General features: G+C 48.2%; 1 protein-coding gene across 1 annotated transcript in view; it reads right to left on the reverse strand.

Annotated features, from left to right (window-relative positions):
• Window positions 1–20304, reverse strand: part of SEZ6L (seizure related 6 homolog like) — a 129826-nt gene that overhangs the window by 61338 nt on the left and 48184 nt on the right. Inside the window, exons 2-6 of the mRNA XM_057746458.1 lie at window positions 11170–11940; window positions 10206–10339; window positions 7374–7566; window positions 5291–5476; window positions 1524–1689 (exon numbers count right to left, since the gene is read on the reverse strand). Coding sequence (XP_057602441.1) covers window positions 1524–1689; window positions 5291–5476; window positions 7374–7566; window positions 10206–10339; window positions 11170–11940 — 1450 coding nt within the window. The remainder of the gene's footprint in view (window positions 1–1523; window positions 1690–5290; window positions 5477–7373; window positions 7567–10205; window positions 10340–11169; window positions 11941–20304) is intronic.

A 20304-nucleotide genomic window follows, 5' to 3' on the forward strand; every position in this document is an offset into this window, starting at 1 on the left:
CTCATTTTGGTTAAGTTCCTTCTCTCTCTGTTCATTCTTGTTATCTGGTATAAACGTAGACCTGGTTATGTTCCCAGCACCATTCAGAAGAGGCAGACCAAGGTCTAAGTGTTAGAAAGTGTCCATCGCTGAGGGCTCCCAGGTCTCGCTTCTCAATCAGTCACTGGCGGAAAGATTGGGCACTTGTTTCTTAGAGTTCCTGAGGTCATTCTGATGCTACGGAGAAGCCGTGCTCTGAAGCCCCTATTCTACATCTTGTACTTTAAAGCAGTGATTTATCGATATGGAGTTGTTCAGGATACAGCTGGACGACTTGGAGGGAAGTGGACTCCAGAGTTGGGTAAATTATTCAGCTGTCTGCTTATTTTCTCTCAGAATCCTTTCCTAGAGGTTAATGGTCTAGGTGTGACGCTTCAAAGAGGCCAGGACACTATAATTCTAAGATAAAAGTCGGACAGATTCCAGGATTCTAAGGTGCTGGCATTCTGTCAGTGCCTTACTCGTATCCTCTCAGACTCATTTCTCCCCCATCTTCGGCTGGCTTCCAGAGTCTCTGAGAATCAGCCAGCTCAGCCAGCGCCAAGGATGGCAGGCAACGTTGGGGAGTCCGTGTGTTAAGGTGCATCCCTCTTCCAGCGATGGATTGGGGGGTGGATAAATGCCCCAGCCCCCTCACCCTCCAACAGGAAGGCTCCGAGCCATGCTCAACACAGCTTCCCGGAGGCCCCCAGTAGACAGAGACCCAGGTGACTCTGCGGTTGCCTCTTGCTAACACACACTGTATCTATGCCCTTTCCTTCTCTGCTCATTTTCCTGGTGCTTTCTAGGATCAGCTCCCAAATAAACCACTTTCTCCCACATCCTTGTCACCCTGTCTGTTTCCAAGGGAACTCAACTTAAGACAGCAAGTCTAAGCAGCGAAGACCCTGATTTTCTAGAACATTCCAGAATATTCTAGAATAAGTTCTCAGACTCTTAAAGTTTTCCGATTCTGGATTCTGTGCATACAACTTAGCATCTACAGAAATGCTCTTGGTTAGACACTGTCTTGTATCTTCTCTAGTTTTTTCTTGTACATAAATCTGGTTTTCCCACCTCAACTGCCTATCATACCAGGAACCAATGTTCCCTGCTTCTCTCCTGTTCCCCATGGAGCCTAATACATGATTGGGCACAGACCTGGTGCTCAGTAGACACTCTCTCCTTGTTCAACTTCAAGTAGGGATGTGCAGGAGGAGAGATGAGGCAGTGCAAGGTGGGGGAACTGGATTCCCTTCTTGCCTCTCCCCCTGCCCTGCTGTGCGACGGGGGCAAGTCCCTTCCCCTCTGTATGTCCTAGTTTCCTTAAGCGTATAAGGAAGAGATCGAAGATGATGGTCTCTAATATCCTTGCCACTTTCCTAGCTCTTCCTTTCTTGACTTCCATGAGCCAACAATTTAGCCATTTCAAGACTCCAAATCCCAAGCTACATTCTAACACTCTGGGAAAGAATGAAGCTGGCTGGGGACCCTCAGAGGTTTACCTGTCCTTCTCATGCAGTGACAGCCTCTCAAAGTGCAAATGCAGCTTCTGGCCCTCTGGAGCTTCAATCGTCCACACACAGAACTGGCTCCCATTGGTATTTCCAGAGTGACTTGGGGACAGGACACGGCCGATGGTGGCGTTGTGCACAGACCCTCCACAAGGGGCTGGGGTCAGAGAGTAGGGGTGGGTGGGCAGTGAGCGGATTGCAGAGAGAGACAGAGAGAGAGAGAGGAAGTGAGTGTTTCATGCATCTCCAATCCCTATCCCTTTAGTGGGAGGAAACAGGCTGGGGAGAGAAAAACCAGGGGAAAGTCCCATCCTCCTGAGACGGGTTTATCCTGTTTGATAGGAGGTCTAAGTCCATGGTTAGAACCATTGCCATGTGTGTTCCACGGCAGGGAATGAATGACTGTGATTTAAAGATTCTTTCATGGTGCTGGCTGTGCCCTGATTCTTAATTACGAAACGGTAATCAAGAAGGATGCAAATAGGCAGTTCTCAAAAGAAGAAATATACTTTTAGTACTTAATGAGCACTAAAAAAATTGAGCATTCCTTAATAATAAAAGAAATGCAAATTTAAACTATCTTCATCTACCTAACTGGTCAAGATAAAAAACAGCAATAAACCGGAAAGCCATCTCCAGTGATGGGAAATGGTCACTCTCATTCAGGACTGGTTAGAGTGCAAACTGCTATGACCTTTCAGGAGGGCAATTTGATGAAAAATCTGGAAAATAGGTTCAAACACTTTGACTTAGTAATTAAGGTTCTGGGAATTTACCTTAAGAAAAGATTTAGAGTTTCACAAAAATGTATGAGTAAGGACGTTCACTGCCAGATTGCCTCTAAGAGCAAAAAACGAAAAACAACATGAATGTCTACCTACAGATGCTTGGTGAAATAAATGTATGTCATTCATATAGTTTTTAAGAAACTGTATTCTCAAAGAACTTGAGAATATAGGAAAATATTCACTTTAAGTGGGGGAAAAAAGTTAGAAAATGGTTCTCTATGCCTATTTCAGTGAGCTATATGCAAGGATCAGTTGAGACCAGGAATATAAAAGTGATTTGCTATGACCTTCAACATTTTTGTATTTTTTGTATTTTTTTTAAACTAGAGCCATACATTACTTTTATCATAAAAATTTAATAAATATTAAAAAGTGATTTATGAACTGGGAAGAGTTATACAAATGTGGGGAGGTAGTCTTATTTTTAGGAGATATTTGGTTCTCATTAAATGTTTGCTGAATGACTGCAAGACTAATAAGGACTTGCACAGATAAGAAAGGCAGATGGCTCCTTTCTCTGCTCTGGACTCCGCCGTGACCTACACCTAAGCCATTGCCCAAAAGTCTCCTACAGCAGTTCTCTCAGGACCACGGACAGAGCACCGGGTTGCAGTCTCTACAGGCTGCCTCTCATGAATCCCCATCCTAAGGTTCAAATCTGGCCAGTGCCACTTATCTACTGTGGATCTAGCACAAGTCACCACTGAAGCTCTCTGAACCTACAGTACCCTGGAAAACAGTGATAATAATTCTACCCTCCTTACAGGACCATGGTGGGAAATCCATGAAACGTTGCATGCAGAGGGCTTGCCGCCATCCCCGGCACAGAGTAGGCGCTCAAAATGCAGCCAGCATTATTGCCCTGTAGGTCAGGAGCGGAGGAGATGGAGGACGCTGGCCCTGGTGGGGGGCGCCGGCCATCTGTCCTCCCCAAGCAGCCGCTCATTTGCTGCCTCCCTGCTCCCATTCCTTGCCTTATTAAGCCGACTGATGACTCTGTTTGGTTTCAATTTGCCAGCCGTGGCTCCCCATCCATCTTTCTTAGCACAAATTGAGGCTTAATTCCTCTCTGATTTCATACATAGATAAAAATTAACGCGAGGGAGGCACGGAGACCAACTGCCCTGAGGTTTGGATTTTTTTCTTTGTTACCAAAAAAAAGAAAGAAAAAATGAAAAATTCTGAAGGGCCTTGGGGGAACACACCGCAACAATTAAATCTCAGAATTTATCATCAGTTCTCATTTGCATTTTGAATTCTACTGACTATGAATGCCTGGAGGGCAGGAATGATGTGTTCTTACTCCTCGTATTCTCCTAGTACACAGCTCATGGCCTGGCACATAGTAGGTGCTCAGTTAATGTGGGCGGACTACACTCTCCGGGCCACGGTCAGGACTTTTGAGAACCTAATAGGGTTTTGCTCTCTTGATAACTGAGGATGATCAAGGTTATGGCCACTAGGGTGGACAGAGTGTGGTATAGAGTGCTTCTCAATCTATAATGTGCACACGAACCACAAAAAGAGCAGGTTAAATGTAGGTTTTGATTCCCTTCGTTTTGTGTGAGGCTCAGGATTGTGTATTTATTATAATCTCACTGGTTTGCAGATTGCACTTTGAATAGTGAAGAGGTAAGGGAAAGAGCTCAGGAGAGAAGGGTTCTAGACTCAGTTTAATTTCTATCTGGTGACTTTGAGGAAGAAACTTCACCTCCACGAGCCTCAGTTTCCTCTTCTGTAAAATGGGGATAATGGTTCCCACCATATAGGATTGCTGTGAGGATTTATCATAGCCCTGGCACATGGACTGGGCTCAAAATATGGCAGCTGCTACATGCAAAGCACAAGCAACAAACAAAAATTACATAAATTAGACTTTGTCAAACTTAAGGACACTATCAAGAAGTGAAAAGACAACCCACAGAGTAGGAGAAGATATTTGCAAATTGTATATCAGATAAGGGTCTAGTATCCAGAATATATAAAGAACTCTCACCACTCAAGAAAAAGGCAAACAACCAAATTTTAAAAATGGGCAAAGGACTTGAATAGACATTTCTCCTAGAAGATATACAAATGGCCAACGAGCATATGAAAAGATACTCAATGTCATTAGCCATCAGGAAAATGCAGCTCAAAATCACAGTAAGATACCTTCACACACACTAGGATGGCTATAATAAAAAGAAGACATGGAAAATAAGTGCTGGTGAGGATGTGGAGAATTTGCTACTTTCATACATGACTGGTGGGAAAGTAAAATGGTGCAGCCCTTGTGGAACATAGTTTGACGGTTCCTTCAAAACTTAAACATGGAATCACCATACGACCCAGCAGCTCCACTTATGGGTATCTACCCAAGAGACATGAAAACAGATGTCCACATAAAAACCTGTACACAAACGTTCATAGCGGCATTACTCATAACCCCCCAAACTGGAAACAACTCAAATGTCCACCAGCGAATGAACAGATGAAATGCAGTCTATCCATATCATGGAATATTATTCAGCCATAAAAAAGAATGAAGTTCTGATAGATGCTACAACATGGATGAACCTTGAAAACACTATGCTAAGTGAAAGACAGGTTCAAAAGATCACAAATTGTATGATCCCATGTATATGAAATGTCCAGAACAGGCAAATTCCTAGAGACAGAAAGCAACTTGCTGGTTGCCAGGGGCTGGAGACTGGGAAAAACGAGGAGTGACTGCTAATGGGTCCAGGGTATCCTTTTGGGGGTGATAAAGATAGTGGTGGTGGTTGTATGATACTGTGAATGTACTAAATGTCACTCATGGTGAATTTTATGTCATGTGCATTTTATCAAATGACAAAGCTTTCCGTGGCAGAAGCCAGCTGTACCTGGATCAGCCTCTTCCCTAAGGTCGACCTGAATACCCTGGGGGCTGGTTTCTCCCTTCTCGGGGGACCACCCGCGTTTGGCCTGGCTGAGGCTGGCGTGTACCTGAGCAGACGGGCTCCTGGCTGCCCCAGTGGGGCTTGGAGGCGTTGATGCACGTCAGTGTCTTGGCGCCCTGCAGCTCGTAACCCAGGTGGCAGTGGAAGTGGGCCGTCCCGCCCGAGTGCAGGTCCATCACCGTGACGTCCCCGTAGTCGGGCCGGCGGGGAAAGTGACAGCTCAGCATGAAGGCTGGGGAGAAATGCAGGGGCAGACAGTCATCTCTCAGAGGGGGAGACGAAGAATGTGGCCCGCATCCCGGGAGCCAGGGTGTGCTGAGGAGAAAAGGCGAGGCCCCTGGGGACCCGGGAGCGCTGGAGGAGGGTATTTTTGTGACTCGAGTTGATCGTGTGGTGCTGAGACTGCCAGATGAGCACTTTTTGCTAGGCTCAAAGCTCCCCATCCTGCCCAACCAGAGACAGCAGGTTTGGGGTGGAAAATGTGTTCCCATCTCTCCCTGGGGTCTCTCTCCACGTGGACACAGGAGGGGCAGGGCCGCCCAGGTAGGTTCGTCTCACCTGAACGAACAGCTTAGGTGTTTGTTAAAAAATGGAGACTCTTGGGCCGTAGTTAGAATAACCAGTTCTTCAGGAAATGCCAAGGATATGAAAGCTTGGGAACAGCTGCCCTGGGAGGTAAGGGTTTGGGCTTTGGAGGGAGACGGATGTGAGTTTATGTTCTCTTACTCCATCACTTAGAAACTGTGTGACCTTGAGAAAGTGACACAGTGCCCTGAACTTCACTTTCCTCCTCTCTGATCATCCCTGTCTCATGGGTGCAGTAAGGATTACGTGGGAAACGCCAAAAAAGAGCCTCCTTAGCCAAATATCTGGTGCACAGAGCTCACTGGATGGGGTGGTAGTAGGGTGTACGTGGCCACATTGAGCTCCTTGAGTTTCATTTTCATAAGAAGATGCTGAATCCATCCTAGCTCCGCCCCTAGACTACGGTCTGACCTCTCCTGCAGACTAGGATACCTTCATTCCCAGCACTCATGAGAAGAACCAAATTCAAGTTCATGGCTCAATGAGCTATTTTTTCCATTTTTTAATTAACAAAGACAACAGACGGTAGTCTGCATACTGAGAAGGTGTGAGGAAGTGGACACTCCTGTATACAGTCATCCATCTGTTTCAGAAACATCCAAGGGGAAATTTTTAAATGAATTCTTTTTCCAGACATTTGGTCAATGTGACGTAAACGTGGATGGCTTTCTGTCTCCCAGGGTGTGGCTAAGGGCTCCCCGTCCCCGTCAGATACTTGGCCAGTATCCAGGGGGAGCTCCTCGTAAGGGAAGTAATCGCAGGTCTTGGGAACCATCCAGGAGGTGGGGAAAATGGGATGACCTTGAAAGGAGAGAGAAGGAAGAGAGAGTGGGGGTGGGAATGAAGAGAGGGAGAGGAGGAAAGAAAGAAACGAAGGAAGCAAAAAAGAGAGGGGAGAAGAGAGGAGAGGAGAAGAGAGGAGAAAACAAAAGAGACTAGAAACGGACAAAAAGGAAAGAAAGAAACAGTGGAGAAGAAGAAAAGAGAGAGAGGGACCCTGGCGGCAGAGGCTCTTTCCCAGAAGCTTTGGACTCTCATGGGATTCGTGGTCAGATTCAGGAGCCATGAACTTGAACGGGGAAAGGGGCTGAGCAGTGGTATTTCCTTCAATCGCAAATGTAGGCAACAGACTGTAACGGTCACAGAACCTGTGACTTTGTCACCAAGAGAAATCACAGATATTTTCATATCAAAATGAATATCTTGATATGAAATGACAAAATGACATATTTCTTATGCTCCTTTGAAATCACAGTAATCATCAGAGCCACCGGGAAGTATTATTTAACGTGTTAGTAAAGAGGCACGTTGATCATGAGACCATAGATGAAAACAGTATTTTGACAACTGCTGCTCAATATGAACGACTTCCTTTTGAATGGTATATATTTTATTTTATGCTCTTAAAAACACAAATCTAAGAAGGGGTCCCTAGTGTTACCGAACTGCCAGAGGGGTCCGTGGCACAAAAAGGGTGAAAATCCTTGGCTCCAGAGGGAAACGCAGGCCAAAGCTACATCTCAACAGCCTCAGGCTGACCTTACCCTGGTAGTGCAGCTGGAAGGTCCCAAGGCCGTCATCCTGGAAGGTCCGGAAGTAGACCGAGATGGTGTTGGTGGGGCTTCGGATTACCTGCCCCTCTACCAGGAGGGTGTGGTTGGCCAGAATGGTCAGGGAGGGGCCGTCCACCCCGCGGATGGAAAGCAGCTCTCCCTCGGACAGGTTCACGCTCTTCACCTGCGGACGGGCAGGGGCAGACAGAATCTGAATCGTGTCTGAGACAAGGCCCTCCCAGGCTCTGAGGCTGCCCACGCAGCACCCCGCAACTGGCCCCTAGTCCATGGGGCAGACAAGTACCAAGCCCCAGCCCTGGGAAACATCTAGGCCCCCTGCTGTCCCCCAGAGGCTGAGGGGACAGAGTGAAACGGAGCTGCAGGGCAGAGGCACGGCAAGCATCTGTCGGCCCCCTTAGCTGGGTCCCTTGAGAGAGGCTTCTGGGTGCCGGCAGCTGAGATAGTCTTCTGGAGCTGGTGGGTGGGGGCGGGGATTTGATCAGCTCGTGCCTAAGGTCCAATCTTCAGGGAGACAGAAGAAGGCATTTCATCAGAAGGTAAACTCCAGGGAGGCAGGAAAATCTGTGTGCTGCTCAGGGTCCCCAGGGCCTAAAATAGCGCCTGGCACGTAGCAGGTGCTCAATAAATCTTTATAAACTGATTGAATACATTCTTGCCCTTCCATATAAACTGGTGTGTGTGGGGGGGCTCACCTCTAAGGCTTTCTCAGGCCCACTTTCTTATCCTCCCCAGTGGTGGCTTCAATGGCAAAGCCTCCTCAAAGCACTGTGGACTTGGTTTGCCAAGTCCACTTTCCAGGCTTGGGAGAGAAAGGAGGGAGGTACTTTACTCACACACAAGGGTGCTGAGCAAACAGAGCAGGGGATGGGGTGGGGGCTTCAGTCAGTCCCCAGTGCCCAATATGAGTATTTCTGCTTCTCCTTGTGGGGCCTGGGACCCCTCTGCCTCTTGCGCAAGCAAGGCAGGCATTACTCACAAGCCTTTCCTCTTTCAGGCCATACACGTTAGTCTCTTTTCTCTTTGATGAACTCCTACTCATTCGCCAAAGCTCCACTAAATTTGCCCTTCTCTGTGAGACCTCCCCCAACTGCCAAGGAGCTTGCCTGGCCCGCCTCTGTGATTCTACAACATTCACTATGAACATCTGCTAGAGACCTTTGGGAGGAACATCCCAATGTCCTCGATGTGCATCTATCCCAATCACAAAACAGCAAACTCCTTTAGGGCAGGCACTGCGTCCGTTTTGTACATCACCCTGTCCCCCATTGCTGTGACTGGTACAGGGTAGGAGCTCAGTGAAGGAATTCTATTGTGCCTGATAAAGACTCCATACAGTACTAGACAGAGTGGGTCTATTCAAGTGGAGGAAAGTGTTCATTAAGTGCCAGGATCAGCGGGACTGCAACCTTTCTCCAGTTTAATTCCCTGAACATTTACGAAGTACCTACCATGTGCCACGTGCTGTGCTAAGCTCTGGACACAAGTTCTGCTGAGAGGTTTACCTTTCATCCCCCCTGTACAATCAGAACACCTTCCTAAAGTAAAGTTCTGCTTAGGTCATACAACAGACCCTGCTTAAAATCTTTTGGTGCCTGTTTATTGCCCATGAGAAAAAAGCACACGTCCGGCCCTCTAACCTTGGCCTGGAAGGGTCTGCCACCACGTGGTAGTGGCCTGAATTTCTGGCTTCACTTCCATCCTTTCTTCTGTGGGACAGTAAACCGCACAGTTCACCACTTCCCGGCATGTCACCTTAGTTCATATCAAAAAGCGCTTCTAAAGATGGGGCAGTTGGTTGGGGATGGCCTGGAACTAAAGTGGGGATAACTGGCAACATGCACTGAGAGCCCGCTCTCTCTCCCTTGGGCTCTGGATGAATGCTCTCTGTGCACTGTCATAGTTACTCCTCCCTGAAACTCTGTAAAGTAGCAACGTTTTCATCTCTGTTTTACAAATGGGGAAACTGAGGCTCAGAGAGGTAGAGTCCCTTGCCCAATGTCACACAGCATTAACTGGTAGAGCGGGGACTTAAAACCCACGTGTTGGGGACTTCCCTGGTCGCACAGTGGTTAAGAATCCACCTGCCAATGCAGAGGACACAGGTTCGATCCCTGGTCTAGGAAGATCCCACATGCTGCGGAGCAACTAAGCCTGTGTGCCTCAACTATTGAGCCTGTGCTCTAGAGCCTGCAAGCCACAACTATTGAGCCCACGTGGCACAGCTACTGAAGCCTGTGTGCCTAGAGCCCATGCTCCACAATAAGAGAAGCCGCCACAATGAGAAGCCTGTGCAATGCAACCAAGAGTAGCCCCTGCTCACCACAACTAGAGAAAGCCACATGCAGCAATGAATACCCAATGCAGCCAATAAATAAATAAATCTTTAAAAATAAATAAATAAATAAATAAATAAATAAATAAACCCTACATGTCTGAGCACTATGCTACCCTGCTTTTCCATTCTTAGTTTGCAGCCAAAAGTTTATGAATCAAATGAGCCACATAGGGCTTCTATGAATATGTGTGTGTTTGATAAGCAGGATATCAGAGGACTTTCCTTCTGGATGTAATGCCTCACAATTTATCAACACATCCCCTTCCCTCCATGTGTGCCAAGCTATTTCAGCTGTGCATTGAGTTGGGAACTCCTATTCATCCACCAAAGCCCAGCTCAAATTGCCCCAGTTTAGGGCAAAGCCAGAAGCAAACTGGTTAGGATGATAAGCAAGCCTCACTCAGACGATCCTTCAGAGTCTTCCTGCTGGAAGAGGCAGCCACCGCAGGGCGCCTTTCTGGGGTTACCTGCAGTTCCACCCCGTAGCCAGTGTAGACTGTCACGTTGTACGTGCACTCCAGGAAGTTGTTGAAGGGCAGCGGTGGGTAATCACTGGAGTCGATGTACCCTTCAGGATCGGAGAAACTCACACTGCAGAGAGCTGGAGGAAAGCACTCTCGTTAGGACATGGAGAACAGCTCAGATGTCATCTCTCAGATGGGCTGTGGGCTGGAACAGGGCCTCTGGGGACACCTGTGTTCTCCTGTCCCCACCCCTCCCACTGCTGTTCATTCTCCTTCAGCTCCAGAATCAACGTGATAATCAAACGGCAGCATGTGGCACAGAATGACAACTTACTACATGCTGCTAGGCACCTCACTGGTCTACAGGCGACCCCGCTCGTCCTTGGAGGGACTGATATTTCATTTTCATCTCAGAGATAAGTAAAGCAAAGCTCAGAGAGGGAGCACATCTGGGCCAAGCTCACGCAGCAAGCAGGAGTCAAACCCAGGGCTCACACTCTTTCCTGGGCGGCCATACTGCATTTGTCCAAAATCGATGTGTGAGGGACAACGGATGCCTCTCTTCTGTGTTTGAAGATGGAAAAAAAGATAGAAGAAAGAGTGGAACACAGACGTGCATTATCAAGTTCATGTAATGATAAAAGCAAAAGCACCTTGAAAGGCTAGGGCCCTCTAGGCAGACAAAAGGATGCTGTTCCAGCATGAAAGGTCTTGAATCCCGCTCTCCAGCTGTGCGGCACTGGGCAGGGTGCTCCACGTCTTAGGGTCTCAAGGGGCTCACCTCTAAAATGGGGCTACTAATCCTGGGCCGCAGGGTCAAGCTCACGGCTAGGGCTCCACAGATGGTAACCAATGGCAGACTGAGGGCCTTCCTGGCGCCACGCCCCCACCCCTGCACACAGCAGTTGCCTCCTCGCAGCTTCGGGAGGGCTGGAGGCGGGGGCGGGGGGGGGGGGGGGCTGCGTACCTGGGGCCTGCTCGGTGGTGATGACTGTGGTGGTAATGATGGTGGACGTCGTGGTCTCCTGGCTTTCCTCTGAGGCCGACCCGGTCAGCTCGTTCTCACCTCTGTCCATCAGGGTCACGGGGCTGGCGTCCCCGGCGGGAGCCTCGTGGGCCTCCTCAGGCACCGCGGGCGCCGCGGGGTCGGGGCTCTGGGGGAGCGTGTGGGCCACCAGCGGTTGCGAGGTGAAGGGGGCGATCTGCAGGGGCGCGGGGGTCGTGGGGGCTGCGCCGTCCTTCCGCTCCAGCCAAAGGGGTTCTTCCGCTGACAGCGACGGGGGGCGGGTCTCCTCCCCTGTGGAGGCCGCGGGGTCCTGGTCCCCAGGTGGGCGGGGCTTCTTCGTGGCGGAGGAGGGGAGACCCAGGCCCGGGGATGCTGGCTGGGACGCCGCCCTCTGCATGGCTGCTGAGGGGGTGGCCTTTGGCCTCAGCTGCTTCCTGGCCGAGTTCACCTGCTTGAGCGAAGGCGGCTTCTTCCTGGCAGGGAAGGTGTGCCTGGTGCCCGGCTCCTCCGGAAGCGGAAGCAGCGTGGACGCAGCCACGGGGTCTTGAGACAAGGAGGGCACCGTCCCTTCCAACTCCGGCTCGCGAAGCTCGTCCCCCGACTGCGCTGGATTCAGAGGGGCTGTGGTCACTCTCTCTTCAGGGGTCTCTTCGCTCAGACTGCTACTCCCCAGAGCTCCCGAGGGCAGAAGGTAAGTATCTGAAGGGCCCGCATCTCCCTCCAGTGGCGCATCTTGGAAAGAGAACAGACACCAGTTAGCTTGGGGCCTGGGGCTTTAGGTCCTCACCTGGCAAACTCTGAGGGTGGCCCTCTTAAGGTGGTATCTAAGGCTTGCTAGGATGCTGGCACAGCCTGATCAACTGGTGTGGGGCTGCCTCCCTTCCTTCCTTCCTTTTCCCAGCCATGAAGACTACGGTTGATCATGGCCAGACTGAACTAAGCATTAGAGCTACAGAAACCAAGGGCACAAGAATCGCATAGTCCTAATAAGAGAGTAGAAATAATCATATTTGATGTGATAACTGCTCAGAAAGAGAAGCTTTGTGTGCCAAGAGGACAGAGAGGACAAGCCTCTAATCCAGTCTGTGGGGCAGGGCTGCCATGTACAGTTGGGCAGGTTGCTCACTGCACAAGGCCATTCCACTAAGAGGATGAGTAGGGCTGTAACCAACCCAGTCTCTTCTCCAAGCTGTGTGTCCTGACTCAGGGCTATATTGTCCTGGGCTTGGTGAAGTCTGGTGTTTGTTTTGTTTTGACTAAATAATACACAAGTGACCTTGTGGGAAACATAGGAGGATTTGAGGACCCAGAATCATGAGGCAGGTTCAGAACAGAGAGATGTGGGAAGACCCTGGAGGCCTGACTGAGGTGAGTGCAAAAGAGGAATGGAAGAGAACAGGGGACAGAGGTGGAGGGTGATTAGAGAGAAAGCTGGTGGGGTAGGGAGGTCGGGGCCAGGCTCTGGTGGGCCTTGTATGTCCTGCTGACTCCTTGTGATTTATTTTTGTCTTGAAAGGAAAACCACCTAATAATTTTAAATAAGGGCTGGCCCAGGCCGCTGTTTGACAGAATCACGCTTGAAAGCAGCTGCATCTACTTATTTGAGACCCAGTTCTGCCAACTGCAAGCTGGCAAATGGCTTTACCTCTCTGAGCCTCAGTTTTCTCAGCTTTAAAATGGGGCTATTGTCCCCTATTTCATAGGGTTTTCATCATTCAAGAGGTTGATGTATGGAAAGCATACATACATGTACATACATGTGGGTTCCTTACCCACAGTGAGGGCCTAGAACGTGTCCTCTGCTGTCATTTTTTTTACTCTTGTTATTGTAATCATGCCCTCAGCAGGGGGCTGTAGCAGTCAGAACTTTCCCGATGATGATTTTGAGACAGAGAGGAATTACGTCCTGGGGACAAAGGACTGATAGCTGTCCTTGTCGATTTTCCACAGAAAGACATTCACTCAGCCACAGTCTCTGGGCCCTTTAGCACTGTCATTTAAATTTATTTCCATAGCCGTTGGAAAGGCTCATTTACTTTCATGGAGTTGGCGGTGTCAGTGGTTTAATCTCTCTAGACTGCAACAGTTTGCAACTGGCATCAACAAATACTCCTATTGCATAACATTGATTACCAGCCAGTGTGCATTCCGGGCCGTCAGTGGTGCTGGGACAGAAGCAGACATCAGGGAGGAGAGGATGTGTGGATGACCTGAGGACAGATGCAGGTCGTTCAGGTGTCAGGCAGGTTTTTTGGTCCAAGGTGGGCAGCGTCGAGGCTTTGGGGTTAGACCTGGGTTCAAATTCTGCCTTTGACAGTTACTAGCTGTGTGAATCTGGGCAAGTCCATGAAGCCTCTTTTGTGTAGTAGAGATGCTCCATCTCCCTCACAGGATCAGATCAGTTGTGGGTCTACTTGAAAGCTATGGCTTTTAGGCTCCAGTTGCTTTTTAATCAAATGATTGGTATTGACCACCTTTGCAGACTGTTGAGTGAGAAGAAGAAAAAGAGAATAGAGGATGAGGGTTCAGGACACCTGGCTCCCAAGAGCCAGCTGTGGTACGATGCACAGAGCTTGGATGCAGCCAGCGCTTGGGGGGCCCAGATGATGGTCCTGTCTTGGCTATTACTCCCTGTCATAACTGGGTGGGTTTCTTCTTCTCTCTGCCTGTCAAATGAGCAGCCAGACTAAGTAAGGTCTAAGGGTTCTTCCAGCTCTGACACTGTGGATTTTTGAAACAATCAGGTAATTGGCAATTATCCTTAGAGCTCATTGGTAATCTTGCTAAAAAGGGCCAAGTGACAGCCTCAGTCCTGACACTAGGTTGTGAGTTTTGTTGGGTCCTGTGGCTACATTAGTTTCAGCCAGTCTTTTCACAAAAGTGTGCCCTTGATTACAACGGGCTGGAGGAGAGAGAGGAAGTGGAAGAGGGAGTGAGAGACAGAAACACTGGGAAAACAACTTGTGTCAAAGGTGATAAGAGATTACAAATGACATAGAGTGCATCAATGTGCCTTGGCCATAATAAGAGTGATATTTACAGCATTTTACTTTTGATCACCTTATTGAGGGCTGACTATGTGCAAGGCATGTGCTAAATGCTTTGTATCCATTACCTCATTTAAATCTTTCTCAACCTTATTAATTAGAAATCATTACTCCTATTTTACGGATGGGCAGACAGAGGCTTTGGGATATTAGATAACTTTCCAAGGTCATATAACAAAGCTGGGTTTCAAACTTGGTTTTCCTGATGGCAAAGACCATGCTGCTGGCTTTCAAGAAATACAGGGTATTACCACCTGCAGTCTCTTCCTCAGCTTAAATCGGCCTCTCCCCTCAAAACCCCTTTCTCTAAACGCTCATTTTGTTTGTGTGTCTGCTGGATGGGCTACAGTGTTTTTCAGTGATTCAGTTATATATATTCTGTTTCATATTCTTTTCCATCGTGGTTTATCATAGGATAACCCCCCCACCATGATACCTGCACCCCTCAATGTGTTCCTTTTTAAAATACAAAATTTTGGTCTCCCCGGCCAGCCCCATTACATCTGGATCTCCTCTGAGCCCACTGAGATCCAACACAGCCAAGAAAATCAGAAGGAAATACAAGAAAGAGGGTCCTATAATCCACGTCCTCCCCCTAGTCACTGCTCCCACCTCTGGGGTCCCCAGGGTGAAACCAGTACCAATTGCAGCAGCTATAAAGCATTTTAGGAAGTAAATCCACTGGACTGAGTCAGCCCTTTCCCCACTGAACATCTGACTCCCAAGAAGAGTTGGGTATGCACCATGTAAATTCACCTCCCTGCCCCCAATGCCCCTTACTCCTCAGAGCTCACACATGCTGGGGTCTTGCTGGCTGGCTCCAAACTTAAGGCCATGTTCAAGAGAGACGAGTGTATATCTGTGGTCTGCAGTGTAGGCAGACCTGAGACACGGCCTTTGTTCTCAGCTGGGATGCCAGCCAAACGAGTGTCACGTGAAACCACGTGCCAGTGGGAATTAGTCAACATTGGATTCCACGGCCTCAGAGATTCAGAGACTTCACTTGCTCAAAGAGGCCGGCTTTTCCTGGGGGCCTAATGACCACCGGGTTAAATTAACTCCTCTCTCCCTGAGCACTTCACTTTTTCAATCATTGTAGTCACATTTGGCTGGTTCTCCCTTTATGGTGGGCGTTCAGTGCCCCACTGGAATGCTGTCAATCAACTGATGAGTGAAAGCACTGGGTGCTGACTGTCTCTGCTGGTTGACCCTCGGCATGAGAGAGTCAAACACTCTAGGACATGGTCCCTGCATTCAAGAAGTCAGGAAGGCACAACAACAAGGTCCTATTGTATAGCACAGGTAACTATATTCAATCTCTTATGATAAACCATAATGGAAAAGAATATGAAACAGAATATATATAACTGAATCACTTTGCTGTACAGCAGAAATTAACACAACACTGTAGATCAACCATACTTCAATTTAAAAAGAAGTTAGGAAGGCAGACACACAACAGTAACCCAACACGGGGATCAAACAGAGGAGTCAGAGCTTTAATTACATCCTTATGCTGTTTTTCTGTCAAGACAGGATGGAACAACACTGAAGGCAAGTGAGTATTTGTTGGGGGGAAACACATCTCTCTCTCTCTCTTCTAACATTAATGGGGAGATGGGAGGTTAGACTGGGAAGCATCCCATTAAAGTTGAAAAGCACAAGTTCTGAAGCTCTGAAGCTAAAGATTTGTATCTTAAATGCCCGGCAGCAGCAGGATGGCCAGGAACAGCCTGGATTCCTAGCAATAGCACACCATCATGCAGGCCCAAAGGGACAGAACGAGAAGGGGAGGACACAGAAGCTAGACGATGCTTCTGCTATAATGTTCCGTGAAGAGAGCAAGATGTAAAAATCTACGGTGCGGCTGCAAACGACTAGACACAACCAACTCTAACAGATCGCGATGCGCAGAGCCATTTTGTTGACTTGGAGGAATGGCCCCCAAGTGTGATCCTGGCTGCCTCTGGGTGGTGGGACTCTCAGGGACGTGTTTTCTTCCTTCTACCTTTTCACATCTTCCAAAATGTGCGTAAGAAGTATTAAAAACTTTCTTAAGTGAAAAAAAAAAAGTATGAAAAGAGCAGGGTGTAAATGCTGCCTTGTGGAGAGGAGGAGGGAGAGCGGACACACATTTGTCATCACAGACGCACTTCACTCACTGAGTCACGGCACCCTCTGGGATGCAGTCTCTGGGCGGGGGTGATGATACCTCTTCTGTCACTGGACTGTTCACAGTGACTACTTTTAGGAGGTAGGAATGGCAGCTGGGTCAATGGATGTTTTTTTGCTGAACGGCCTTACAAAAAGGCTAGCCACTGTTCTCATCAACAACGTTCACATCTGATTCAGTGGTGCTTCCTGTACCTTCACCTTCCACAATAAGGACTTGCTCAGCCCACGCTGGTGGGTTTGCTTGGCCCCCACAGGGACAAAACCAAAAACTAAATGTCACCTCTTGTAGATGGAAAGTTTCCCAGAGTTCCCAATTAGAAAGTGCCCAGAGGAAGGACTTGAGGTCCAGAGAGGGAAAATGGGCTGCCCAGGGTCACACAGCATGTTGGCAGCCATAAGAACACAAGGCTATCTGAGGCTTGAGAAACCACATCAAACAAACCCAGAAACAAACCCAGGAATTTGTGGACTGCCCTGAAGAATGTCAGTTCATTCCATGCCTTCTGCATCTGGGCTGGATGATTCTTTGCTGGGGGGCAAGGGGCCATCCTGTGCATTGTAGGATGTTGGACAACATCTCTGACCTCTACTCACTAGAGGCCAGAAGCAACCTCCCCACCCCCTCCACCGCCCCGGGGCCATTGTGATGATCAAAAATGATTCCAGACATTGTCAAATGTCCCTTGGGTGGGTAGGTGGGGAAAGACCCTCTAGTTGATGACCACTGGTACTGCCCCCAGAACTGAACAGACCTTCCCTCTCGTTCCCAGAGTCGATTTGCTTTGTTTTGCTTATATCATTGAATTTTAGGGCAGAGAAGGTCTTAGCCTAATCCCCATTTTATAAATAAGGTCATTGAAACGGTAAGGGCTGTGTTTCTTTCTCCCACTCATTCATTCAGCAAGCACCTACTATGTGCCAGACACAGGCAACAGGTGGTGGCATCCAGAGGTCCACCTGGGAGAGCAAATAGCCAGAGCTGATGAATATGACCCATTCCTTCCAGCCAGAGAGAACCCAGCTCCCCTGCTCACTCAGCCCTGCAGGAACGAGGACCCTGGGGTAGATTCACACTGCTGTTCCCACCCGGACTTTGAGAAGACTCTCTGGGACAGAAAGGGCAGAGGTGGGGGTGTGGGCTCGGAGGGCCATGGGGTTTCATCTAGTGCCTTAGTTGGAGCCCTCTACCTACGTCCGCGTGAAGGATACTGACATTCACATGATAACTGACACCCTGCAAAGTGCGTTCCCAGCTGTGACCTCATTCCAACCTCAAAACAATTCTTGGAGTTTAGCATTTTGTTTTTCCCATTTTATATATAGATGAAAATAAAAATCAAGGCTCAGAAAGAGGAAGTGACCTGTCCAAGATCATTAGAGCAAATTGGAGTAGGATTAGATACTTTCTGACCTTGTTTCCTGTGTCCTTTCCTCTTTGCCACATAAAATAGTTTATTTGAAAAGTGCAAGAATACATGAAAGGTATAAAATCAAAAGTATCGGCCTTATCCCGCCCCTGGTCCATCAACAGTCCTGCCTTCCAAAGGGATCCCCTGTTAAAAGGATCTTGTTTGCTCTCCAAATAAAATGTATTGATATAAAAATAATAAAGTATTTTTTACCTTAAAAGGCATGACAGCACATAGGAGTGAGGGGTTGGAGTCAGAATTGCTTGGGTTCCAGACACAGCCTACCACTAACTGCCCATGAGACCCTGGACAGTCCCTTCTCTCCCTGTTCTCACCTGTAAGGTAGGATCATACCAGTCTTATCTCTTAGAGTTGTTAGTAAGATGAAACCGTGAGTGTATAGCACAGCTCGCAGAGCAGCCGTCAGCCCTCATAAAGCACTGTTGTCACTGTCTGTCGATCTGAATACTCACAGAGTTATGACATTGCATATATTGCTCTGGCACTTACTAAGAAGTGCGTTTTGAAATATCTCAGTCATTCAGAAAGAATTAAAGACTAAGGCAACAAAACTCATGTGTGTACACTTTTAGCTTAAGAAATAGAACGCAAATAAGTACAGTCAATCCCTGTTTATTCTTCCCTACCATCCTCTCCTTCCTCTTCTCCACCGCCTGGGAGTAACTTCTGTCCTGAATTTGGCCTTCAGCGTTCTCATTTATTATGTGCCTTATGTCTATTTTACTATTATTATTAGTTATTGTGTGCATTTATTACACGTCAGTATCTCTGAACAGTATTTTGTGCAGCCTGTTTTGAAACTGTCTATATGAGCCCTCCTGCAACCTGCTCCTTCCTTTCCTTTTCTTTCCTTTCGTTCAACACTTTGTGAGATTCATCCACATTGATAAGTGTAGTTTTGATCAATTCATGTTCACTGCTGTATAGTATTCCATTCCACTAGTGCCCCACCACCATTTTTTCACTTCAAATCCATCATGGGTATCTTTTTGTCAGCATGTATGTGGCCACTTCATTCTTTTTTAATGGCTACATTAAAATATAAACATGTACATTAGTGAACCAGGATCTTAATCAATTAATATTCAGCCTGTTGTCATTTTCCACCCTGTCTTCCCAAATAACACTGCAATAAAGACACATCTCAGGCCTCCCAGGTGGCACAGTGGCTAAGAATCTGCCTGACAATGCAGGGGACACGGGTTTGCGCTCTGGGCCGGGAAGATCCCACATGCCGCGGAGCAACTAAGCCCGTGCACCACAACTACTGAGCCTGCACTCTAGAGCCCGCAAACCACAACTATTGAGCCCATGTGCCACAACTACTGAAGCCTGCCTGCCTGCCTAGAGCCTGTGCTCCACAACAAGAGAAGCCACGGCAATGAGAAGCCCATGCATTGCAACGAAGAATAGCCCCCGCTCACCACAACTAGAGGAAAGTCTGCACAGCAATGAAGACCCAACACAGCAAAAAAAAAAAAAAAAAAGACATATCTTTGGTGAACATGTCCAGGTAATTCTTCAGGAGCATGGCCCAGAAGTTGCATTGCTCGGCTACAAGATTTACACATTTAACACGCTGACTGATGCTGAAAAAGCACCTTCGGAATAACCTGAACCTGTTTACTTACCCTGCTACCTACTCCACACAAGCGCTACTGCTCTCCAGCTCTGTCTGTGCTTAACGTCCGGTGACTTTTAACTCGAGCATCTACGTTGGCATTGGGGGCAGCTGGATCCAGGCACAGTGGGCATCTAGAATGCAACCCCCACCAGGTGATTCAAAGGTGCTCCCTTGCTTTCTCTGGTTGCTGCTGAAACTGTGCCCAAGGTTGGTCCTGACCTTTCACCTGCCTCACCACACTTTTACTCCAGAGCACCCAGGAAGCCCACCTTTCTAGGGTGCTTTGGAAGCCCACCCCACATGGCCAGACTTTATGTCACAGATCAGGCCAGGGATCGGCGGCACAGGAGGGCTAGGGAGAGAGTGTGGATTCGATGGCTTGAGAGCAAAAGAAGCTCCATCTAAACAGCAGGAGATTTCCAGGTAGATGGGCTGCTTGGTCAGGTCCCCAAACAGAAGGACAGTTATGGTCATGACACCCACAGGGATGGTACAAAATGTTCACAGTACAAAGTACTGTTCCATTAGCAAAAATCTGGAGACAACTTACCTGCCCATCTATAGGGAGCTAGTTAAATGACTGTACCAGTAGAAGCACAGGATGGAATACACGCAGGGTTCAAAGGGATGAGATGAAGTCACTGGTGAATTACATGGTGAGTAACCTGGCAGGAACGTTCAGAATTACATCTCCCCTTTGACTCAACAAGTCCCTTCTGTGAATTTATCCTGCAGAGAGATGTCTGCCCACGTGCAAAATGACGCACATACAAGGTTAGGCAATGCAGCACTGTCTGTAGTAGCAAACAACTTGGAGGCG

Source organism: Hippopotamus amphibius, chromosome 8, assembly GCF_030028045.1.
Source record: "Hippopotamus amphibius kiboko isolate mHipAmp2 chromosome 8, mHipAmp2.hap2, whole genome shotgun sequence".
In the NCBI taxonomy this organism is placed as follows: Eukaryota; Metazoa; Chordata; class Mammalia; order Artiodactyla; family Hippopotamidae; genus Hippopotamus; species Hippopotamus amphibius.